At 43.3% G+C, this 21,590-nt stretch overlaps 1 protein-coding gene across 12 annotated transcripts in view; it reads left to right on the plus strand.

Moving 5' to 3' along the window:
* Positions 1-21,590, plus strand: part of LIPH (lipase H) — a 57,348-nt gene that overhangs the window by 6,837 nt on the left and 28,921 nt on the right. For 9 of the 12 annotated variants that reach the window (XM_036350842.1, XM_036350841.1, XM_036350852.1 and 6 more), the window contains 3 exons: positions 14,118-14,485; positions 16,085-16,193; positions 20,343-20,444. In XM_036350842.1, the coding sequence (XP_036206735.1) occupies positions 14,118-14,485; positions 16,085-16,193; positions 20,343-20,444 (579 nt within the window). Of the gene's footprint in view, positions 1-12,706; positions 13,189-14,117; positions 14,486-16,084; positions 16,194-20,342; positions 20,445-21,590 lie in introns of all 12 variants that reach the window. The other 3 variants (XM_036350848.1, XM_036350853.1, XM_036350851.1) reach the window with 2 other exon arrangements.

Here is a 21,590-nt window from a genome sequence, read left to right on the forward strand (position 1 = left end):
GGTAATGCTTTAGATACTTCATAGACATTATCTCTAATTCTCACAACAGTCCTGACAGGAGGGCTGGGGTTAGGGCAGTGGTTCTCAACCTTGGCTAATGTGCAGCCAAGCTTGAGAACCACTGGGTTAGGGTGAGTCCAGTGAGACCCTCACAAGGCACAAAATGTAAAGGAGGAAGGACCACCAAGATAAATTATATTTATGGTTTGTTTTTTTTTGTTTGTTTGTTTTTGTTTTTGTTTTTTTTTTTATTTTTTTTAAATTAAATCTTTATTGTTCAGATTATTACATTTGTTCCTCTTTTTTTCCCCCCCATAACTCCCCTCCTCCCAGTTCCCGCCCCACCCTCCGCCCTCACTCCCCACCCACTGTCCTCATCCATAGGTGCACGATTTTTGTCCAGTCTCTTCCCGCATCTCCCACACCCCTTTCCCCCCCAGGAATAGTCAGTCCATTCCCTTTCTATGTCCCTGATTCTATTATAATCACCAGTTCATTCTGTTCATCAGATTATTTATTCACTTGATTCTTAGATTCACTTGTTGATAGATGCATATTTGTTGTTCATAATTTGTATCTTTACCTTTTTCTTCCTCTTCCTCTTCTTAAAGGATACCTTTCAGCATTTCATATAATCCTGGTTTGGTGGTGATGAACTCCTTTAGCTTTTCCTTATCTGTGAAGCTCTTTATCTGACCTTCAATTCTGAATGATAGCTTTGCTGGATAAAGTAATCTTGGTTGTAGGTTCTTGGTATTCATCACTTTGAATATTTCTTGCCACTCCCTTCTGGCCTGCAAAGTTTCTGTTGAGAAATCAGCTGACAGTCGTATGGGTATTCCCTTGTAGGTAACTGAGTTTCTTTCTCTTGCTGTTTTTAAGATTCTCTCTTTATCTTTTGCTCTTGGCATTTTAATTATGATGTGTCTTGGTGTGGTCCTCTTTGGATTCCTTTTGTTTGGGGTTCTCCGCGCTTCTTGGACCTGTAAGTCCATTTCTTTCACCAGGTGGGGGAAGTTTTCTGTCATTATTTCTTCAAATAGGTTTTCAATATCTTGCTCTCTCTCATCTTCTGGCACCCCTATAATTCTGATGTTGGTACGCTTGAAGCTGTCCCAGAGACTCCTTACACTATCCTCGCATTTTTGGATTCTTTTTTCATTTTGCTTTTCCGGTTGGGTGTTTTTTGCTTCCTCGCATTTCAAATCATTGACTTGATTCTTGTGCTCCTCTGGTCTGCTGTCGGGAGTCTGTATAATATTCGTTATTTCAGTCCGTGTATGCTTAATTTCTAGTTGGTTCCCCAATATAAGATCGAGGGTCTTATTAGTTTTCTTGTAGATCTCATTAAGTTTATCGGCGGCTTCTAAACAGTTCTTGAGAGACCTTAAAAGTGTGGTTCTGAACTCTATATCTTCCATTGACAATTTTGTCCTGTTTCTTTGTCTCCGCATTTTGTTATGCTTCCTTGGTGCACCCCCTAGTGGTCTTTGTTCGCAGTCTTATAGTTAAATCTTGATTGTTGTAGCTAATTCCAGGGCGGGTTTGACCTCCAGGCCAAGTGGCTATGAGAATCAGCTGTGTCTGCAGTGAGAGAACTTCTGTCCTCTAGGGAGGTGCTAATCTGGCGTTTGCCTGAGGCTATCTGGCAAATGCCTGTGTGCAGGGCTTGGGCGGGGCGGGTCGCACAGGATCAACAGGGTGGGCCGGAGAGAGCAGTTATGGCGGCTCTCAGTCCTGTCCCCAGGGGCTCTGCCTCTCTGAGTCCCAGCACCCGCTGCAAAGCTCAGAGAGAAAGCTGCACTCGCTCTGACCGAAGCCAGACAGTCCCGCTTCTCCCGTTTGAGTCTGGGTCCCTAAAGACTCGCTTGTTTCTGGAGCTCAGAGTCTGCGACTCCCTCCCGATTGAAAACGCCAACCGCGCCCTCCGCCGCCAGCCCGCTCCGCGCACTCCACACCTCAGAATTTGACTTCAGCACTGCGCCTCCTCTGAGTGTCCGTATGCATTTCTCTTTCCTCCCAGTTGTAGGACTTCCACTCAGCCAGCGTTCCTGTGGTTCTGGGTGATGTCCCTTCCGTTTTTTGGTTTCACTTTTGAAGTAGTTGTTCAGAGCAGCAAACTCCGGCGTTAACCTATGCCGCCATCTTGGTTCTCCCCTATTTATGGTTTTTAATACAACAAAAATGACATTTTATTTTTCATGATATTTAAAACAATATTTAAATTATGCTTTAATATCATTTTATATTTTAATATAAATGATCATATGCATACCATTAATAAGGCATATTAAAATGCATTATTCTAACAACACCTAAGTTATATGCATGAATAATATTCTAACGCAATGTTTTTAAAATATGAAAATAAATGCAAAGAAGTCCACGGTGAACAAAATATCAACATTTTAAATAAAGATAGACTAGCCTTGCCAGTGTGGCTCAGTTGGTTGGAGCATCATCCACCATAAGGTCCTGGACAGGGCACATATCTAGACTGCAGGTTTGGTCCCAGTTAGGGACCGTTCCTCTCTCTAAAATCAATAAACATATCTTTGGGTAAGGATTAAGAAGAAAAAGAGTATTAATTAAAGATAGACTTTTGTTTGGTTTACCACTCTGTGTTATTGACAATAAGAACAGGCATCTTTTTCTTTTTTTAATCTTGTATTCAGTCTTTTAAGAAAAGCCATTGCTGCCCTAACCGGTTTGGCTCAGTGGATAGAGCGTCAGCCTGCGGACTCAGGGGTCCCAGGTTCAATTCCGGTAGGGGGCATGTACCTTGGTTGCGGGCACATCCCCAGTGGGGAGTGTGCAGGAGGCAGCTGATTGATGTTTCTCTCTCATCGATGTTTCTAACTCTCTATCCCTCTCCCTTCCTCTCTGTAAAAAATCAATAAAATATATTTAAAAAAAAGAAAAGCCATTTCTGATCAAGCAGCTTCTTGGGCCCATGCCGCTTTCATTTCTTTGATGGATGGTTTATGGGGGTTGACAGTAGTGTGTGAACAGATTGAATAGTGGGGAGGATTATATCTGTAGTCATGTTTGTTTGTTTGCTTGTTTGTTTTTTATTGTAGAGCTTTTATGAACTTTTCACACTTGGTTGAAAACACTACCCATGTAGTGTTTTTCTTTTACTTTAGACTCCATTTGGCTCTGGAAGCACCCTCTAACACAGTGGTCGGCAAACCGCGGCTTGCGAGCCACATGCGGCTCTTTGGCCCCTTGAGTGTGGTTCTTCCACAAAATACCATGTGCTGGTGCACATGTACAGTGTGAAACTTCATGGCCCGTGGCCCATGCGCAGAAGTCGGTTTTCGGCCTGGGCGAGTCTATTTTGAAGAAGTGGCATTAGAAGAAGTGGGGGGTGCTGGCCCATCAGGCGACGGGAGACGCAGCGCAGGCGGGCCGCGGGGTACACAGTACGGGGGAGGTACATTGTTTTGAGGTACGTTCTCTGAGGTCGACCCCTTCCAACTCTCCCATCCACACTCCTCTATCTGAAACAAGTATACAAGACGAGTGTGGATGGGAGAGTTGGAAGGGGTCGACCTCAGAGAATGTACCTCAATCAGATTGAGGACATTTTTAGCAAAGGCCAGCTTAGGAGTACCCTAATTAAGTTAATAACAATGTACCTACCTATATAGTTTAAGTTTAAAAAATTTGGCTCTCAAAAGAAATTTCAATTGTTGTACTGTTGATATTTGGCTCTGTTGACTAATGAGTTTGCCGACCACTGGCCTAACAGATTGCCATTATTATAATAACTTTATAGTGGGAAACTGAAGCCCAGAGAGGTCAGGTCATTTAAACACCAGAGGTCACATAGCTAGAAGGCCATGGAGTTGGACTTCAAAATCCATGCTCTTTCTAAAATCATGTATTTTTGTTTGACATTAGACCATTTTTCTCTAAAGAGGCAGATAGTAAATGTTTTCAGCTTTTTGTCCATTGGTCCCTCAACTCTGCCTTATGGTAAGGAAGCAGTCATAGGTTATACATATATGGGCATGTCTGGATTTGGCCCAGGGGTGACCATGCATTTGATTATAACAAAGTATTTCAGGCACAAATATGTTATCTTTGAAGATGTTATGGCCAGATTTCCCTAATATCCTATTTGGATATTCTTCTTTTAATATAACCAGAAGGGAAGGCAATAAATGATAATCAATTCTACATAGGAGTCTGAATTCCTCATTGGATGGGAGACATCACCCATCTCATTGTAGTTTTCCACTTGTCAACAGGCAATGGCATTTCAGGAATTGAATTTCAAAATAGTCTGCAAAGGAAAGGCAAAGTTTCATCTGTTTTGCATAAACTCTAATAGAAGAGGTTAAGGTGTAGAAACCAGTTTAACATGTTCTGTGGTTACTTTGGCTCTTAATGCTACTCCTGAACAAACTTGACTTTGTAACAATATAAAAAAAAAGTAACCAAAAAGAGGTTTGCTTTCTGAAGGCATACAAATAATTTATCATGTTAGTAACACCAACATAAAGTAGAACTTAAAAACTGTGTTTATGCGGGTGAAGCAATTTAACAAATTTGCTATTTGCAAGTATCTAGTGTTTGCATGCTCTCCAAATTGCATGAGAATTTGGGATCCAACAAGACAAGTTCCTATGGGAGGTACTGGTAATACTGGGGGGAAAAAGTAGCATAGTAACTGCCCTCTAGGAGCTTAAACTAATTTATAAAATTGTTATTGGTGGAAGTGGGGTTCATAGGGTACCACTGGAATAAGCATTTCCAGAGAGCCCCACGGAAGGATGAGATATGGTAGAAAGCTTTACTTTCATAGAATTACATTCCTGGGTTTCTAAAGTCTCATTTCCCTTAATCTAGTCATAGAAGTGTAGCTGAGGTTTCAGTAAAGCTGGAAGCAAAGCCAGTGTCCAGAGTTTCCTTTCCATATTGGAGCTGAGTCCAGTTCAGTATCAGGCTAGTGACAGCCCATTAGACCACTTCCTGTGGGATCTGCTTGGCCTTGGGCCTCACGGGAGAATACAGGAGAGTGAGCCCCAAGCAACAAGAGTCCCAAGGATTCCCAAAACATTGAATTCCTTTGTTTAATACACCAAATTTCTGCACACTTGCAGTGGCCACCCACACCCATTCTGGCCAATGACCTTTGTTCTTGGGTGTGATTGATAACAAGCACCTTTGCAAGTTTCCCCAACTTTACCAGGCGTGCATCTATCTTATCTTTGTCTAATCCCCTCTCCCATTGTTTTGCAGAGAGCATGCCTATACTGTCTGGCCTTTCCTTTGCTCCTTTCCTATTATTAATAACTAGAGGCCTGGTGCACAAAAATTTGTGCACTGGGGGGGAGGGGGCCCTCAGCCCGGCCTGTGCCCTCTCGCAGTCTGGGACCCCTCGGGGGATGACCACCTGCTGGCTTAGGCCTGCTCCCCGGGGGATTGGGCCTAAGCTGGCAATCAGATATCCCTCTGGCAGCCCGGCAGCCCTCAGAGGATGTCCACTTGCAAGCGGGGAGCAGACCTAAGCTGCAGTTGGACATCCCTTAGCGCTGCTGAGGAGGCAGGAGAGGCTCCCACCACCACTGTTGTACTGGTAGCCATCAGCCTGGCTTGTGGCTGAGCAGAGCTCCCCCATGTGGGAGCGCACCGACCACCAGAGGGCAGCTCCTGCATTGAGCGTCTGCCCCCTGGTGGTCAATGTGTGTCATAGTGACCAGTCATTCCCAGTCTTTCTGCTGTTAGGGTCAGTTTGCATATTACCCTTTTACTATATAGGATAGAGACCTGGTGCACGGGTGGGGGCCGGCTGGTTTGCCCTGAAGGGTGTCCCGGATCAGTGTAGGGGTCCCGCTGGGGTGCCTGGCCAGCCTGGGTGAGGGGCTGATGGCTGTTTGAAGCTGGTCACACCCCCTTCAGGGTGGGGGTCCCCATTGGGGTGTCTGGCCAGTCTGGGTGAGGGGCTGAGGGCCGTTTTCTGGCTGGCCGGCGACTGAAGCGTCCAGCCTCTCCTTTTTTTCTTTCTTTTTTTTTTTTTTAATATATTTTATTGATTTTTTACAGAGAGGAAGGGAGAGAGACAGAGAGCTAGAAACATCGATGAGAGAGAAACATCGATCAGCCGCCTCCCACACATCTCCCACTGGGGATGTGCCCGCAACCCAGGTACATGCCCTTGACCGGAATCGAACCTGGGACCCTTCAGTCCTCAGGCCGACGCTCTATCCACTGAGCCAAACCGGTTTCGGCTTTTTCTTTTTTTTAATTCTGCGATTTATTTACCTTCTATAATTGTAACTTTGTTGCCGTCACTGGAGCTGAGAGCCAGCTCCTCTCGCTCCAGCTCTGAGGCCACGGCCTGCTGAAAGCAGATATCTGGGGTTTGTTTAGCTTCTATAATTGAAACTTTGTTGCTTTTGGAGCTCAGAGCCGGGCCGCGGCAGGCTGGGAACCTTGGCTTCCTCCATCACTGGAGCAAGCAAGCCTCCTGCTCACTTCAACTGCGTGGCTGCCGGCCGCCATCTTAGTTGGCAGTTAATTTGCATATCGCCCTGATTAGCCAATGGGAAGTGTAGCAAAGGTACGGTCAATTACCCTTTTTGTCTTTTATTAGATAGGACTGGAGGTCCAGTGCATGAAAGTAGTGCATGGATAGGATCCCTAGGCCTGGCTGGTGATCAGGGCCAATTTGTGGGGCGACTGGTGGGGCAATCAGGGGGCCCCTGCTGGCACCTGACTTGGCTGGCCTGGGGCCTGTGGGCTAGGGGCAGCTCCTGTGTTGAGTGTCTGCCCCCTGGTGGTCAGTGAACTTCATATCATCCGGTTGTTCCACGGGTTGTTCCGCCATTCAGTTGATTTGCATATTAGGCTTTTATTATATAAGATTAGCTAATTACAACAGTATCCACATGGTCCAAAGTAAGGTAAATTTAATGTTTCCTTAAAATGTTATTAATTCTGAGAGGAAAAGGTTAATTTTCTTAGGCAATTAAACTAAAAACATCAGAAATGGGATGCCTGACCCATTTTTGTTTGCACATTATTTTTGAGGCCTTCTCATCTGCAGCTATATATGTATTTTTGCAGATATTTTACATAGTTTTTCATAATGCATGTGCCATTTCATACTCCATTTATTTTATAAACATTATATCATACTGTCTTTGTAGTATGCATATGATCACTCTGAATGGCTGAATAATGTGTTAATAGGTTGATATTTATTTATTTAAGAAACATTCATTGATGCCAACTCTGAGCCAGGCCCTGTTCTTGGCACTGGGAATACAACAGTAGATAAACAGACAAATAGATCTGTTATCTTGGAGCTTCTACGCTAGAGGGGGGAAGTTATTTCAGAATAAGGAAAGAATGCTTCAGGTAGGTGATAAGAGAAAAGCCAGTAACATTTAAGGTGAAACAGACTCTGAATTGGAATTCAATACAAGAATATTGTTCAAAGTCAGGTCATCATTTAGGCCAAGGAATTCATTTACAGATATGCATGAATGTAGGAAACATATTATTCATTATTAGCCCTTCTCGGAAAGACAGCAAGAGCTTTTCACCCAGGGGTGAGTGGAGAAGCCTAAGAAAGGGACTCACTGTAAGCAATGGCTGTGTACATTGCAGAAGTACAACTGCAGAACCGGGGGACTGTGGTTCCCGAAGGTAATTGTTATACGCTGCTCATTCTCATTATTCATGGTAGTTATCTTCTATAAAGTCACTGCAAACACTTGATTAGTAAATACTGGGCCATAATTCCCAGGGGAAATAGAGGGTTAGGTTCCCAAGAGCCTCTGGTTACATTTTTGTTGACTGTTCAATACATAATCTTATTTTGTGTATATTTCTGTTTAAAGACACCTAATTTAATATGTATTTTTATTTATTAGCAGTGATCCTCATGCCCAATAGCACTACTATAAGTCATGCCTGCATAAAGCTTAACTAACCCATATATTTCTCTGTAAGGCATATTAAATTTAAGAACACCAGACAGTATGTAAGGACTATACTTTGAGGCCATTCTAAACAGAAAAATTCGTCCAACAAAGCACAAGAAGCAAAACAAACAAACAAACAAACGTGGCAGTAAATAGACAGTGAAAAGATACTTTTTATGAGAGGTGAAGTGAGAAGGCAGAGTGTTATGGTGTTGATTTCAGCTGAAAGTGGATGTGTGGGCCCACTCCATTTTTTTGTCATTCTGCACATGTCTGTGAATAACCACAAAAGCACTTTGAGTATTGACTTTGGGGGTTACAAATAAATTTTAGTGAGTAGGTGAATCCACAAATAACAAGGAGTGATTATTTTGACAATGGGAACAAAAAGTGTATGTTTGTATGTGTTTATGGCTGAGGAAGGAGTCAAGGAGAGGAAGAGAGGCAATGTAAGTGCCCTAATTTTCTCATCTGTCTTGGTAGGAAATGAGGAGATAGAACAGAAGCAGTAAATAGAACAGGAACTCTCTGTGATTGATACACCAATACCAAGGCTTAAATATTTATTTTTAAACTATAAGAGGAATCACCAGATGAACTAAAAATAATTTTGTAACTTATAAAAATCAGGAGGTAGAAGTCAGGTGAGTGGGAGAAGTATTGAGCGTGCTAAAGCCCTCATCATGTGTAACAGAGGATCACTAGATGTCTCATGTGTGAAAGAGGGTCACTAGATATTGTCTCAAGTTATTAAAGCAAGGACTGGAGCCGAGTAAGGAAATAAACTGTTTTGACAAAGGTCAGCAGCAGGCTACATGGCATACGTCAGCAATAGACTCCACAGCAGTCTGAGGTACAGTTTCCTGATGCCCCCAAAATCCTTGTTAGGAGTTCACATCAGTGGATAATTAAGTCTGAATACATATACCTAAGTCTGGAGTAATTCTGCATGTAGTCTACTTGTGGCCTATAGTCCACACACTTACATCCCATGAAATTGAGATGTAATTATTTCATATACAGTTATAAAGGTTAACACCAAAAGAATTAAAGCAGGCTATAAACTTCCAAGTATGAGAAAGAATACATAAATGAGAACAACAGAGAGAGACAGGGCAATCCATGTAGCAAACAATAGTTATAGAAACCAAGAAAGCATTGGAATCAGAAAATGTGGCATTACAGCGTTAAATCCAGTTGTGTCAGTTTGGGACCTCCAGGAAGAAGATACCAAGATGGAATTGGACATGCAAAGGATCTACTACAGGAAATGTGTGTGGAGGATAGAGGAGGTGAAGTAAGGAGTAGGCAGAGAGAGCCTTCCCACCATGATGCAGATCTGGTACCTGGGAAAGGTGGGGGGAAAGGAAGGATCGGTAGGATGAGCTTCAGCACAGGTCTGAGAATATTACAGCCAGGCTGATGCAGAGTTCCTGAGCCAAAGTTGTCTCTTACTTGAATCCTACACAAGGCAGGAATAGCCTGCCGGGCCTGGCTCCAGCACCCCACAGTGGTTGGTTACTGGCTGAGAGCAGCCTCGGTGAGCAATGGCTTCAGTGTGAATGTGGGGTGGCTGGAGGCACTGTCAACTTAACTCCCTGAAGAAGGTTCTCTTGAAGGCAGATCTGAGTAAGGCACTTCTGTGGCCTTCACACCAATTATATCCGTTATGCCAATAAATTGCAACTCACCTACCTAAAAAAAAAAAAAAAAAAAGAGGCTCCTAGCCCAGCTGGTGTGGCTCAGTGGTTGAGCATTGACCTATGAACCAGGAGGTTACGGATTGATTCCCAGTCAGGGCACATGCCCGTGACTTTCTGGCTCAATCCCTAGTGTGGGGCGTGCAGGATGCAGCCGATCGATGATTTTCTGTCATCATTGATGTTTCTCTCTCTCCCTCTCCCTTCCTCTCAGAAACCAATAAAAATATACTTAATAAAATAAAGACTCTCAGATTGGGTTATAAAATAAAATCTAAATAGATGCTATATATAAGATCCCTTAGGGTTTCAAAGGTTTTTAAAGGATTAACACATACCAGGCAAATGTTAATGAAAAGAAAAAAACAAGTTATGGCTTCACTGTCATACATGCAAGGCAAACAAATCACAAAATGAAAAAGGATATAATTCCTGAAACATTAATTTCATTAATGCCTGACTCTCCCTGGGAAATGCCACCTGACACAGAAGCTGGGCTAGAGCAGACTCTTGTTGAATGAACTGTACATTTCCTCTGAAGATGGGAGATAATATATGTAAAGCTGTTGTAGTATTTAGTACTGAAGAGAGGAATTAGGAAATCTGTTCTTCACTCAGTACTTGGAATGGACTTTTCCAGATCACAATGCCAATATAAAAATAACTATGACATTTAAAAGTATATGAAGTCAGAGTGGTTCTAGGAAATGAAAAATAAAAATCCATTTGTACTGCTCTTTTTGCTTTTCACTAACTTTCCAATTTTAAAGACTTCTACTAGAGACTCAGCAGGTCAAGGAGGTTGGTTGAGCCATTCCATAGCCATGAAAGGTGGCAGTTGCTACTGAAAAACAACTCCGGCACAAACGTCATGAATCTTCTCTGAGCCTTCCAAGGACTCAGATATGTGACTTTTGACACCCTGGCTTAACATTACTCATTTGGGTCAAAACAAACGTACATAACAAGCAGTTCCCTCCTTGGGAAGGGATCTCTGTCTCCCCCACCACCACGCTCCCCAGTGCGAACTCATTCATAACTATCTCCACGGCATTCCTCTCTTGGGCAGGTAGATGACAAGTGAAAGACGACATGATTTCCCCAGGCTACTTGGTGAGTCAGTCGCACAGCCAGGAACAAAACCGAGAGGCCCAGCCCTACTTCCCCTGCGACACCTGTTCCATAAAGTGACTAAACAATTATTTACTCTGGGACTTGCTCTACAAGCACCAGACAAGTTTCAGTCCATGTGTTCCAGGAGCATGCAATCCACAGGAAGAGATGAATGAAAGGGGCCAACAGGTGGAGAACATGTTTACGTAGATGACTAAGTTCTGACATCTAACGCACAGAGTAGTGTCTATAGTTAACATTACTGTATTGTATACTTAAAATTTGCTAAGAGAGATCTTAAAGCTTATCGCCACACACACAGACGAAGGTAACTATGTGAAGTGAAGGTTGTGTCAACAAATAACCTGATTGTGATCATCATATCTCAATATACACATATGTCAAATCATCACATTATACACCCTAAACTTATACGATGTTATTTATCAATAAAGCTGGGGGGCGGGGAGAGGAAAAACAAAGATAGTATATTGTGAACATGCCTCTGCACGTGCGACTTGTCAGTGAAGAGTAAAAGCAGGAGTGTGTGAGTTTGGGGCTCACTATTTTCCAGGGTGAGGTATTTCAAAGCCTTCTTAATTTTTAACCTTCTATTTGAGCTTTCACTCATTCTATTTTGGAACTTCACTCCTGAGTACCAAGAGCCCGTGCAAGAAGTTTCAAATAAAAGCCTACATGAATGGACTCAGGTTATAGACCCAGGAAGAAGATTACTCTGAGGCTCAGACTCCGGGAGCAGCAGTTTCTGGGTGTGCACGTGTAGATTCCCTGAGGCTAGGGGCCCAGGGCAAATGGTTTCTAAATTCCTATTGGAGGAAGTCAGAACAGATGTTTCCCAAGTCCCTCTTGTCTTCTGTTGGCCAATTGCAGGTCAGCAGTCTTCCCCTTCTGCTCCATCCCCCTCAAGAATGGCCATCACAGGGTGTGGCCCCCCCTTTCCTGAATATTCTTTTTAAAAAATATATATTTTTATTGACTTCAGAGAGGAAGGGAGAGGGAGAGAGAGATAGAAACATCAATGATGAGAGAGAATATTGAACAGCTGCCTCCTGCATGCCCTCTTCTGGGGATTGAGCCAACAACCCGGGCATATACCCTTGACCGGAAATGAACCCAGGGCCCTTCAGTCTGCAGGCCGACGCTCTATCCACTGGGCCAACCCAGCTAGGGCAATATTATTTCTTTTCTTTTTTTAAAATCCTCACCCGATTTTTAGAGAGAGTGGAAGAGAGAGGGAAAGACAGAAAGAGATACATAGATTGGTTGCCTCCTGCACATGCCCAGAACAGGGTCCGGGCCGGGGAGGAGCCTGCAACCGAAATACTTGCCCTTGACCGGAATCAAATCTGGGACCTTTCAGTCTGCAGGTCGACGCTCTACCCACTGAGCCAAACTGGCTGGGACTCACCTGAATATACTAACAGACCATCTTCAACTTGCAGCTGGGGATTGTTTGTTGCTCCCCTTCACCTCCTACTCGGCTGTTCTCTCTCAGCCAAGCAGCCTGTGGGAAAGTGGGTCAAACAAGGTTTTAACTAATTCTTATAGCTAAAATACAATAGTCTTCCCAATTGTATTATTGTGTCTGGATACCAATGTTGAGCAGAGGTTTGCTTTTAAGTATTAATTGATCGTGGTTCTTGGCCAAGACCTTATATAATGTTGCAAAACTAATACTCTGTCTCAATACCCAAGGACCCCAAAGCCCATCTTCCTTCCCACCACCCCTCTTACCTTGCAACTTGGAATTTAGTTTATTTCTAACTCCCTATTGAATCTCAATTAATTTAACATTGATACCAAACTTTTATCTAACTTAGTGTTCATATCCCAATTTAGTCAATGCCTAATAACTTCTTTTATAGTATTTGTCCTTCTATTATAGGATGCAAACAAGACCAGATACTGCATTTATTTATCCTTTCTCCTTAGGTTCCTTCAATTTAGAACATTTTTCCAGCCTTTGAGATTTATGACATTGACCTTTTTAAAGAAATAGAATATTCCTCATTTTGTGTTTGTCTGATTTTTCCTCATGGTTAGTTTCGGGTTACGCATTCCCCACCAAAATACTGCATAGGTGATGTTGTGTCCTTCTCAGTGCATTTTAGCTAGAGGCACATGCTGTCCATCTACCCCTCACTGGTAGTGTTCATTTGGACAATCTAGTCAAGGTGTTGTTCCGTTTTTCCACCATATATTACTACTTTGTCCCTAATCACTCATAAGCAATCTGTGGGAGACATTTTAAGAGAACACATACATGCGCCTCCTCAGAACCCACCGCCACTCAGCTCAGCACCCATTGATGATTCTTGCCTAACCAGTCCTTGTTTTGACGATTGCAAAATGATTGGTAGCAGCTCCAGCATTCACTCCACATCTACCAGTCGGCATTCAGCCTTATACTGGAAGTAAGAGTCCTCTTTTCGCCTCCATTTATTTGTTTGTTTATTTGCATGGAATCATGGATTCCTATTTTTTCCAAAGGCCTATATTTCATTAATGTCCTTAATTATTCTGTGCTCAAATTATCCCAGATCTGGTGAGTGGAAGCCCCTTCAAGTTGGCTCCTGTATCCTTGTGACTTGTTTTTAAACATTTCCTTACTTTCTGCCATGACAAATGCTCCAGGTCCATCTATACTGTTCCCCTCCCCATCCCTAACTTTTCCTCTAAGGCCATCCTTACAGTCTACTTAGCAAGATGAATGCTTAAAGGTGGTGCTTTCAGGAGCAAAGGAGAGGGTCTAACAACACCACTGTGGTCAACAGTTTTAGATGTCACTGGGCTCATGGCAAGCCACATCACCTTCTCTGCTGTCGTCTTAGGCAGGTGCTCCAGACAAGGAAAGAGTAGCTTGGACCATGCAGCTTCAGTTATTGACTCCTCTACTGTGTGCTGGGATCAGTGAGGGATACACAAGATTATAAGACACCATGCCAAGGAGATTGCGGACTAGCAGGATAGACACACATGTACATAAGTACCCATAATACACCCCTGAAAGTATTTTCCTTGTGCTGTCAATGAGGTCCATTAAGGGGTTTGGGGAGCTCCAGGATGAGGGACAGTAGTTATAGCTGGGAGAGTTTGAGAAGGCTTCATTAAGGTGACTTTGGGATTAGACCTTGAAGAAGGTAGAATTTGGAAAGATGGTTTTCCTGGTGAAAAAGTCACTATGTATGAATTCTCAATCAGGTATGACTTTGCAACATCATGCAACTAGATCTAGCCTTTTGATAGCTAGGTGCCGTAAGGCACATAGAACTCCAACAAGTATAGGACTGGATGCCCCACTAAGTAAAGAACCATCACGATGCCATCTAATTTTTATTTTCAGACACAGATGAAACATGTCCTTCATTCACCCGACTGAGCTTCCACAGTGCAGTGGTTGGTACGGGACTCCAGGTAAAGTTGATGCTCTACACAAGGAGAGACCCGACCTGCGCACAAGTCATCAACTCCACAGCTTTGGGGAACTTGAATGTGACCAAGAGAACCACCTTCATTATCCATGGATTCAGGCCAACAGGCTCCCCTCCCGTTTGGATAGGGGACTTAGTAGAGGGTTTGCTCTCCGTAGAGGACATGAACGTGGTTGTTGTTGATTGGAATCGAGGAGCTACAACGATATTATACAACAGTGCTGCTGATAAGACCAGAAAAGTAGCAACAGTCTTGAAGAAATTTATCGATCACCTGTTGGTAAGGGAGCATTCTCTTAGATGATTCGGGGCTAAATTGAAACTGGCCCATTATCTGAAGAGTGAAAGCCAAGGAGTATCGGCAGTGAACAGGGGAACTGTTTTGCAGATCCACATAAGCCCCAGGGGAGGGAGAGGGAAAGCCCATAAGGATGGCTGTGCAGGTTGTTTACTGCACAAGGCGCCCACTTAAGGGAGCATCATTGCCATTATAGATTCATATGTTTGTTAAAATAATTTTCCAGCGAATGGCAGCAAAGTATCCTTAGGAAAGGGCATATTTTTCTAACTCACATAATGGTGTCCTGTGGGGAGGACAGGTTCTGTCTAGGCCAGTGATGGCGAACCTTTTGAGCTCGGCGTGTCAGCATTTTGAAAAACCCTAACTTAACTCTGGTGCCGTGTCACATATAGAAATTTTTTGATATTTGCAACCATAGTAAAACAAAGACTTATATTTTTGATATTTATTTTATATATTTAAATGCCATTTAACAAAGAAAAATCAACCAAAAAAATGAGTTTGCGTGTCACCTCTGACACACGTGTCATAGGTTCGCCATCACTGGTCTAGGAGTTTCTTGGCTTCAATGATTAGATCTTCCTTAACTTCTATAGCTGTTCCTCTTCCTAGAAATGTCAAAAGTTTAGTGACTAGATTGTCCAAAACCAAAACTGATACACATGGTCTGATGAGAGATTTCTGAGTATGTATGATTTATGTCTTTAGAAGACTTACTAAATAACTCTTTTTAAAAAAATATTTTTTATTGATTTCAGAGAGGAAGGGAGAGGGAGAGAGAGAGAAACATCAATGATGAGAGAGAATCATTGACTGGCTGCCTCCTGCACACACCCCCACAGGGGATTAAGCCTACAACCCAGGCATGTGCCCTCAACCTGAATCGAAACTGTGACTCAGTCCGCTGAGCCAAATGGCTAGGGCGACTAAATAACTCATGAATTGCCCCTTTTATGAAAAAAGTGACTCGTATCAGGACTCTTTTAGAGTGAGTCACTGTGTCTAACAGTGGCATACGTTTTATAAGAGTTCCCCACCTAAGCCATAGCCCTGGAAAAGTAAATATTCAAACGACTCATGACAGGCTGTCCCCACAGACTACGGTCAATGTGATCCCCTCCTACCCTACTTTCCTTCCCTCTCCATGGTAAATTTATTTAACTGAGCAAACATGAAGATAAATAAAAGTTCATCGAAATGTATCGTTGCCCTTCTCCCCAACGGAGAAGGTTTTACAGATGTTTTGGCTTGGTTTCTAGAAGAAACATGAACGGAGACACCATGGCCTAAAGGGTTAGGCACAGGATTGGAGTTGGACAGTCTGGTGTGAATGCTACTCTGACCCCTCCCCACTGCCTGGCCGTGGGCAGGTCACTTTTACTCCAGGCCTCAGTTTTCTCATTTGTGTAATCAAATGAATAGTATTTGCTTTGCAAGGGTGTAGTGACACTTAAGGGAGATAATGGATATAAGGTGTTCAGATGTGTTTCTCCAAAATCAACAGATAGGACATTTCTCCAAATGTTGTCAACTCCTTGGCCCCCACAATTTATAATGATGGATCTCTTGAAATTCCAGATAAAAGGAGCATCTCTTGACGACATTTACATGATTGGAGTAAGTCTAGGAGCCCACATATCTGGGTTTGTTGGAGAGGAGTACAATGGGAAGCTGGGGAGAATTACAGGTAAGGCTTCCTGTGAATGGACATGGGGTGGTGAGCCTGGGCAGGGGAGCATGATGTAGGCAATCCAAGTCCTTGGCTTGAAAGCCAGATCTTCTTCCAATTATTTAACGTCCTCTTGTGCAAAAGGAAGACCAATGTTGACCTCAGGTTATTATTTAATAAGATATATGCAAAGCACTTTGCAAATTACATATGCCGTAGAAAAGATTGGTGGTGACTTTATTTCTGTTATGGCTAGAAAAACAGCTATGTCTCTTGGGTATTTGATCTCTGTGCCTCAAGCAGATATCCTTCTTCCTTTCATTTAATCCAGAATAGCTTGAACTACATACCTAATAAATTTCTGTCCCCAGGCACAGCAGGAGTTTCACAATAGGAAAATGAGATTGGAATTTTGATGGCTCAGGTTTACTCTCTGAATATTAGCTTTCAAGCTAAAACTCAGCAACACAACAGGTCAAATCCCAAACGAACCTGCGTTGGGTTCTCATGTCTAATATGCTAGTAACTCCCCTGGGCTACAAATGGAGGGCTGAAGGAGGCTTTCCCTTTCAGAAACTTAAGACTCTCCCATTTATACTTTTCCCAGAATTCATGCTCACATGGAGATAGCTATTTTAATTATAGGGAGTCTAGTCTGGAAGGTAAATGAGGAGGGAGGGGAGAGGTAAAAGATGCAATTTAGCCCTAAAAGATTAGGAGGTAAACTTTTAGGGTCACAAGTCTGAATGTGCTACTTAACTTGACAGGTAGCCCTGGGCAAGTAATTCTCATTCTCTCTCTCTCTCTCCATTTGCTGGTACTTGAGGTCACATTCTTTTTACTTTACTTTTACCCTGAACCAGGTTGCCCTTATTTTTCTTATTTACCTGCTTTCTTAGGGAAGCAGAGCTCTTTTTACTTTTCACAACTATTACTATGTTTTAGAAAACAACATGTTCTAACCTAAAAAAATATTTCCTTTTCCCCTATGGGTACAAAGAACAGATGACTTGAATTTGCTTGTGCTCCTTTACTGATTTCCGTGGTATACATACGCCCATCTGAATTCAAGCTACCAACCTGACATCACAGACACAAAGTTCCAGGAGAAATGAGCAAAATTTACTCCCCAGTACTAGTCCCAGACCACCATTGGCTTATTCTACTTAACCCCCAGTTTCGCTCTTCAGCCTCCCAGCAAACCTGTTCCACAACTACTTCGAATGTGAATGCAATGTGACCTGGCCTCTGACCATGGAAATTTCCCCAGCCCGCCTTCCTTCCACTCTCGTCCACATGGCCCTGCTCTGTGACTGGGACTCAGCCATTGGCAGCTCAGTTTTCTTTCTCCACTGACTCCCCCAAATTCTTCTGATTCCTCATCCTCTCTGAGCCCCAGGATCAATCTCAGCTGTCCCTGAGAGCAGTTTCAGGGGTTAAGCATTTATTTCCCTTTTCCACTCATCTCCCACTGTCCTGCCTGAATGGGTGTCCCTGGATTATGGAGTAGGAATCTGGCCTGCTACCCAAGGACACAGTGCACTCCCACCTCCCAAGTATTGGATGGTTCTGCTTGTTAATTATCTAGGCCGGAATGGCTGCCAAATCTCTTCCCTGTCCCTTTCTTTCTTCTGCCCTTCCTTTTGCTTTTCCTGTCCAGGCACAGCTCTTGCATTTACTTCTCATTAATTTCTTCAACACAAGATAGCAGAGCATGAATAGATTTTAAAATATTTCAAGTGCCCCCATCACTTGATAATACATTAAATTTTCAATGAAAAAAAATTTTTTTTAATCCTCACCAGAGGATATGTTTATTTATTTATTTACTTATTTATTTACTTATTTATCTTAATATACATTTTTATTGATTTCAGAGAGGAAGGGAGAGGGAGAGACAGATAGAAACATCAATGATGAGAGAGACTCATTGATTGGCTGCCTCCTGCAAGTCCTCCACTGGGGATCGAGCCCACAACCCGGACATGTCCCCTGACCAGGCATCGAACCATGACCTCCTGGTTCATAGGTCCATGTTCAACCACTGAGCCATACCGGCTGGGCAAGGATATGTTTATTTATTTTAGAGAGAGAGGATGGGAAAGAGAAAGAGAGAGAGGAGAGAAACATCGATTGGCTGCCTCCTGTAAGCGCCCTGACTGGCAATGAACTTGAAACCTAGGTATGTGCCCTGACTAGAATTGAACCCACAACCTCTTAGTTAATGGGATGATGCTCCAACCAACTGAACAACACTGACCAGGGCTAATTCTCAATCTTAAGTGTGTGTAAAAATCACCTTGGAGTGCTGACACAATGTCAGCTTACTGAATTGGAATCTCTGTGGTTGGGGTCCAAGAGTGTACTGGGCTATCCAATATAGTTCATTTTGTTTCTATTCTACAATAATCTCAACATGGTCTGAATTCAGATCTAGGAGTCCTTTTATAAGTCTTCTAAAGTAGCTATTAATTCTACCTCCATTTTGCAGATAAGGAAACTGAGGTTCAGAGAGGTAAAGTAACCTGCCCGAGGTCACACAGCTGGTTGGCATTAGTTTGGGGGCTCCATGTTACATCTACCTGACTCCAGTGGTCTCTGCCCACACCAAGTACAGCTTACCTGTGATTTGTGGCTGACATTGTAAACTCTTCATTTGCTATGGCTTATCTAAGGAGATCATTATGTCCAAGTTTATTGTGACAGTCCCCATTTGTGTCTTGGGTCCTGATATAATTATTAACAGCACCTTCATGACTCTTAAAATTGCCCCCATTGAACTTTATATAGTGAACAGATATATTGGCCATGGATCTGGAGGCTGCTGTACTGGGTTCTCACTGTCTCACTGTTCATCTGCTTACACCTCAAGTGGTGCTGTCTTCTGTGCAGAGCAGGATTCCCCAGCAAACTCTGTGCAAGGCTATGCATTTCTCCTTTTTTTGTTGAGAATATCTGTGGACTTGGGTGCCTGGGTATTCATCCATCTCCTCCCTCTTCAGTTTCATTGGGAGCAGATAGAAAAATAAGAAAAGTTGGGGGTGAGAGTGGAGAAGGAGCTAAGGAAACAAAGCAGATAAAGATAAGCCTCAAGGAAGCAAGAGTGTTGAGAGGGTAGAAATGAAGAAATTGAGGCTAGACCCAGGAAAGTGGAGGCAAATACGCTATCTCTTGGATTTTATATGGAACACCAGGGAATGGGGAGATGTCATTTAAAATGACATTCATAGATAAAACCCTCCATAAGTCCCGTGAAACTTTCCTCACTCCAGGCTTCTAGTAAGTGGGACCTGTTGGAACCTCTGGTGTTTGTTTTTATTTGTTTTTTAGTTTAAAGTTTTTATTTTGTGGTTACAGCATCATGGGAGCTGCTGTCTTGTTTTTACAGCTGTTTCATAATGATGGTGAGGAACGCCCAGCTAACATTGACCAAGGGCAAGAAATCAGTTCAGGCATTTATGGGATGGGTCAGTTCTATAGGAATTGACACCCACGTTGTTTCCCTCCTCGATACCCGGTCTGATACCTTCTCTGACAGGAGAGTTTCACTCTTTCCTACCGAGCTTGCCAGACTCAGCGCAATAAAACCCAGAGCTCCACAGAGAGAGGTGATTGCATTGTGAGTCTACAGCTCTGGTTAAGATCTCCCTGAACCTCAGGTCATTCATATGTAAAATGAGAAAGATAATAGCTACCCTGCCTCCCTCACAAGCTTGTGATGTGGAGCTTATGAGCTGGTATATATGAATACAAATGGAAACTGTAAAGAAGAAAAGGTTTAGTGAAGTTTCTGGATCATTTGAAACGGGATGAAGATAAGTATAGTGTTTGCTTTTTATATGCACCCTTCGGTGCTTTTTCCTGAGGAACCAGTTTAGGTTCCCCTGTCCCCCATATGTCTGTGTACTCGCTGCTGCTGAGCTGTGCATAAGCTAGACCTCCTGGTGGAATCTGGATGCCGTCCTCGGGGCCCTGCCAGGGTAGCCACCTCTACTGTGGGAAAATGCTAGGGTTGTGGAAAGCAGCCTGACGGAGCAGGATGGGAATGTGGGCGCTTGCCCACTCCGGGGTGCCCTGCAGCCTGCGAGCCTTCTTCAAGGAGAGGCATCAAAAGCTGCAGGTGACTCATTGCGTGGGGCTGCCAGACCAGCTCTGTTTTCCTTCCAGGCCTCGACCCTGCTGGCCCTTTATTCAACGGGAAACCGCCCGAGGACAGATTAGATCCCAGCGATGCACAGTTCGTTGACGTCATCCATTCCGACATTGATGGTAACATTCCCCTGCTTGTGACTCAGGGACCCCCTCACCCAGGCTCCCGTGGAGTCTTCTCCTGGGGGGATTGTCATTCAGGGGCAGATCAAGTTCCTCCAGATTCCCTTTTCCTGTGGGGCAGAGTTCCAAATCCACAGACATCTTGAAGGGAAGATTTCTGTGGATCTTGATGCAGGCACCCAGGATCGCTTGCTGGAGTAGAGGTGCTTTTCCCGTCATCTCTTCCTATTATTTTTATTTAAAAATTTTTTTTTTATTGATTTCAGAGAGGAAGGGAGAGAGAGAGAGAGAGAGAGAGAGAGAGAGAGAGAGAGAGAGAGAGAGAGAGAGAAACATCAATGATGAGAAAGAATCATTGATCGCTTCCTCCTGCACACCCCACACTGGGGATCGAGCCCACAACCCGGGCATGTGCCCTGACCAGGAATCGAACTGTGACCTCCTGGTTCATAGGCTGATGCTCAACCACTGAGCCACCGCCGCTGGGCTTCTTCTTATTTTTAAAGTGATCATCTTGACCAATCAAGGACTGGCTGCTTTGCACAGCATGTGGACAAATGTTTCCATATGTACAACTGGATCTCCATGCATGATTTCCTGTTTTTTTGTTGGTTCTTTCTCATTATTCCCCTAAGCTGAAATACATGGTCCTGTGTTTTATAGCTCTACACAGAGTGATTTATTCTGAACTACCAGCTCTCTATGGATCTTCCTGGCCATTTTTAGCTTTTATGGTGCTGATTTCCTGTCTGGGATTGGTTGTGCATCATGGAGTTTGGGTGATGTTAAGGATAGGTCTTTATATCCAGATGTCTGAGAGAAGAGGTGGAGTAGGAACTTGGGGAGGGCTGAGAGGACAGAGCATAGTAATCATTTCATTGTACACCCTTTTTGTGATACAACCACCTTAAAAAATAACCTTGACCACCTTTCTTGGTGTGGTATTCAGCAATTGTTTGCCTTAGAATAAATATATCTGTGAAACAGCTGTATTCTTGCTGTGTAGTTGCAGAGTATTACCTTAAGTGAAGTACCTCACTGCTATCTTAATGCTTGATGGGATGGAGCAATTCATCTTTTATTTTTGTCGAGAAAGTGAATTTTGAAGGAAAGCGTATAAACTTTGTGGTCGGGAGAGATGGA

The sequence above is a fragment of the Myotis myotis genome, unplaced genomic scaffold (genome assembly GCF_014108235.1).
Source record: "Myotis myotis isolate mMyoMyo1 unplaced genomic scaffold, mMyoMyo1.p scaffold_m19_p_2, whole genome shotgun sequence".
NCBI lineage: Eukaryota > Metazoa > Chordata > Mammalia > Chiroptera > Vespertilionidae > Myotis > Myotis myotis.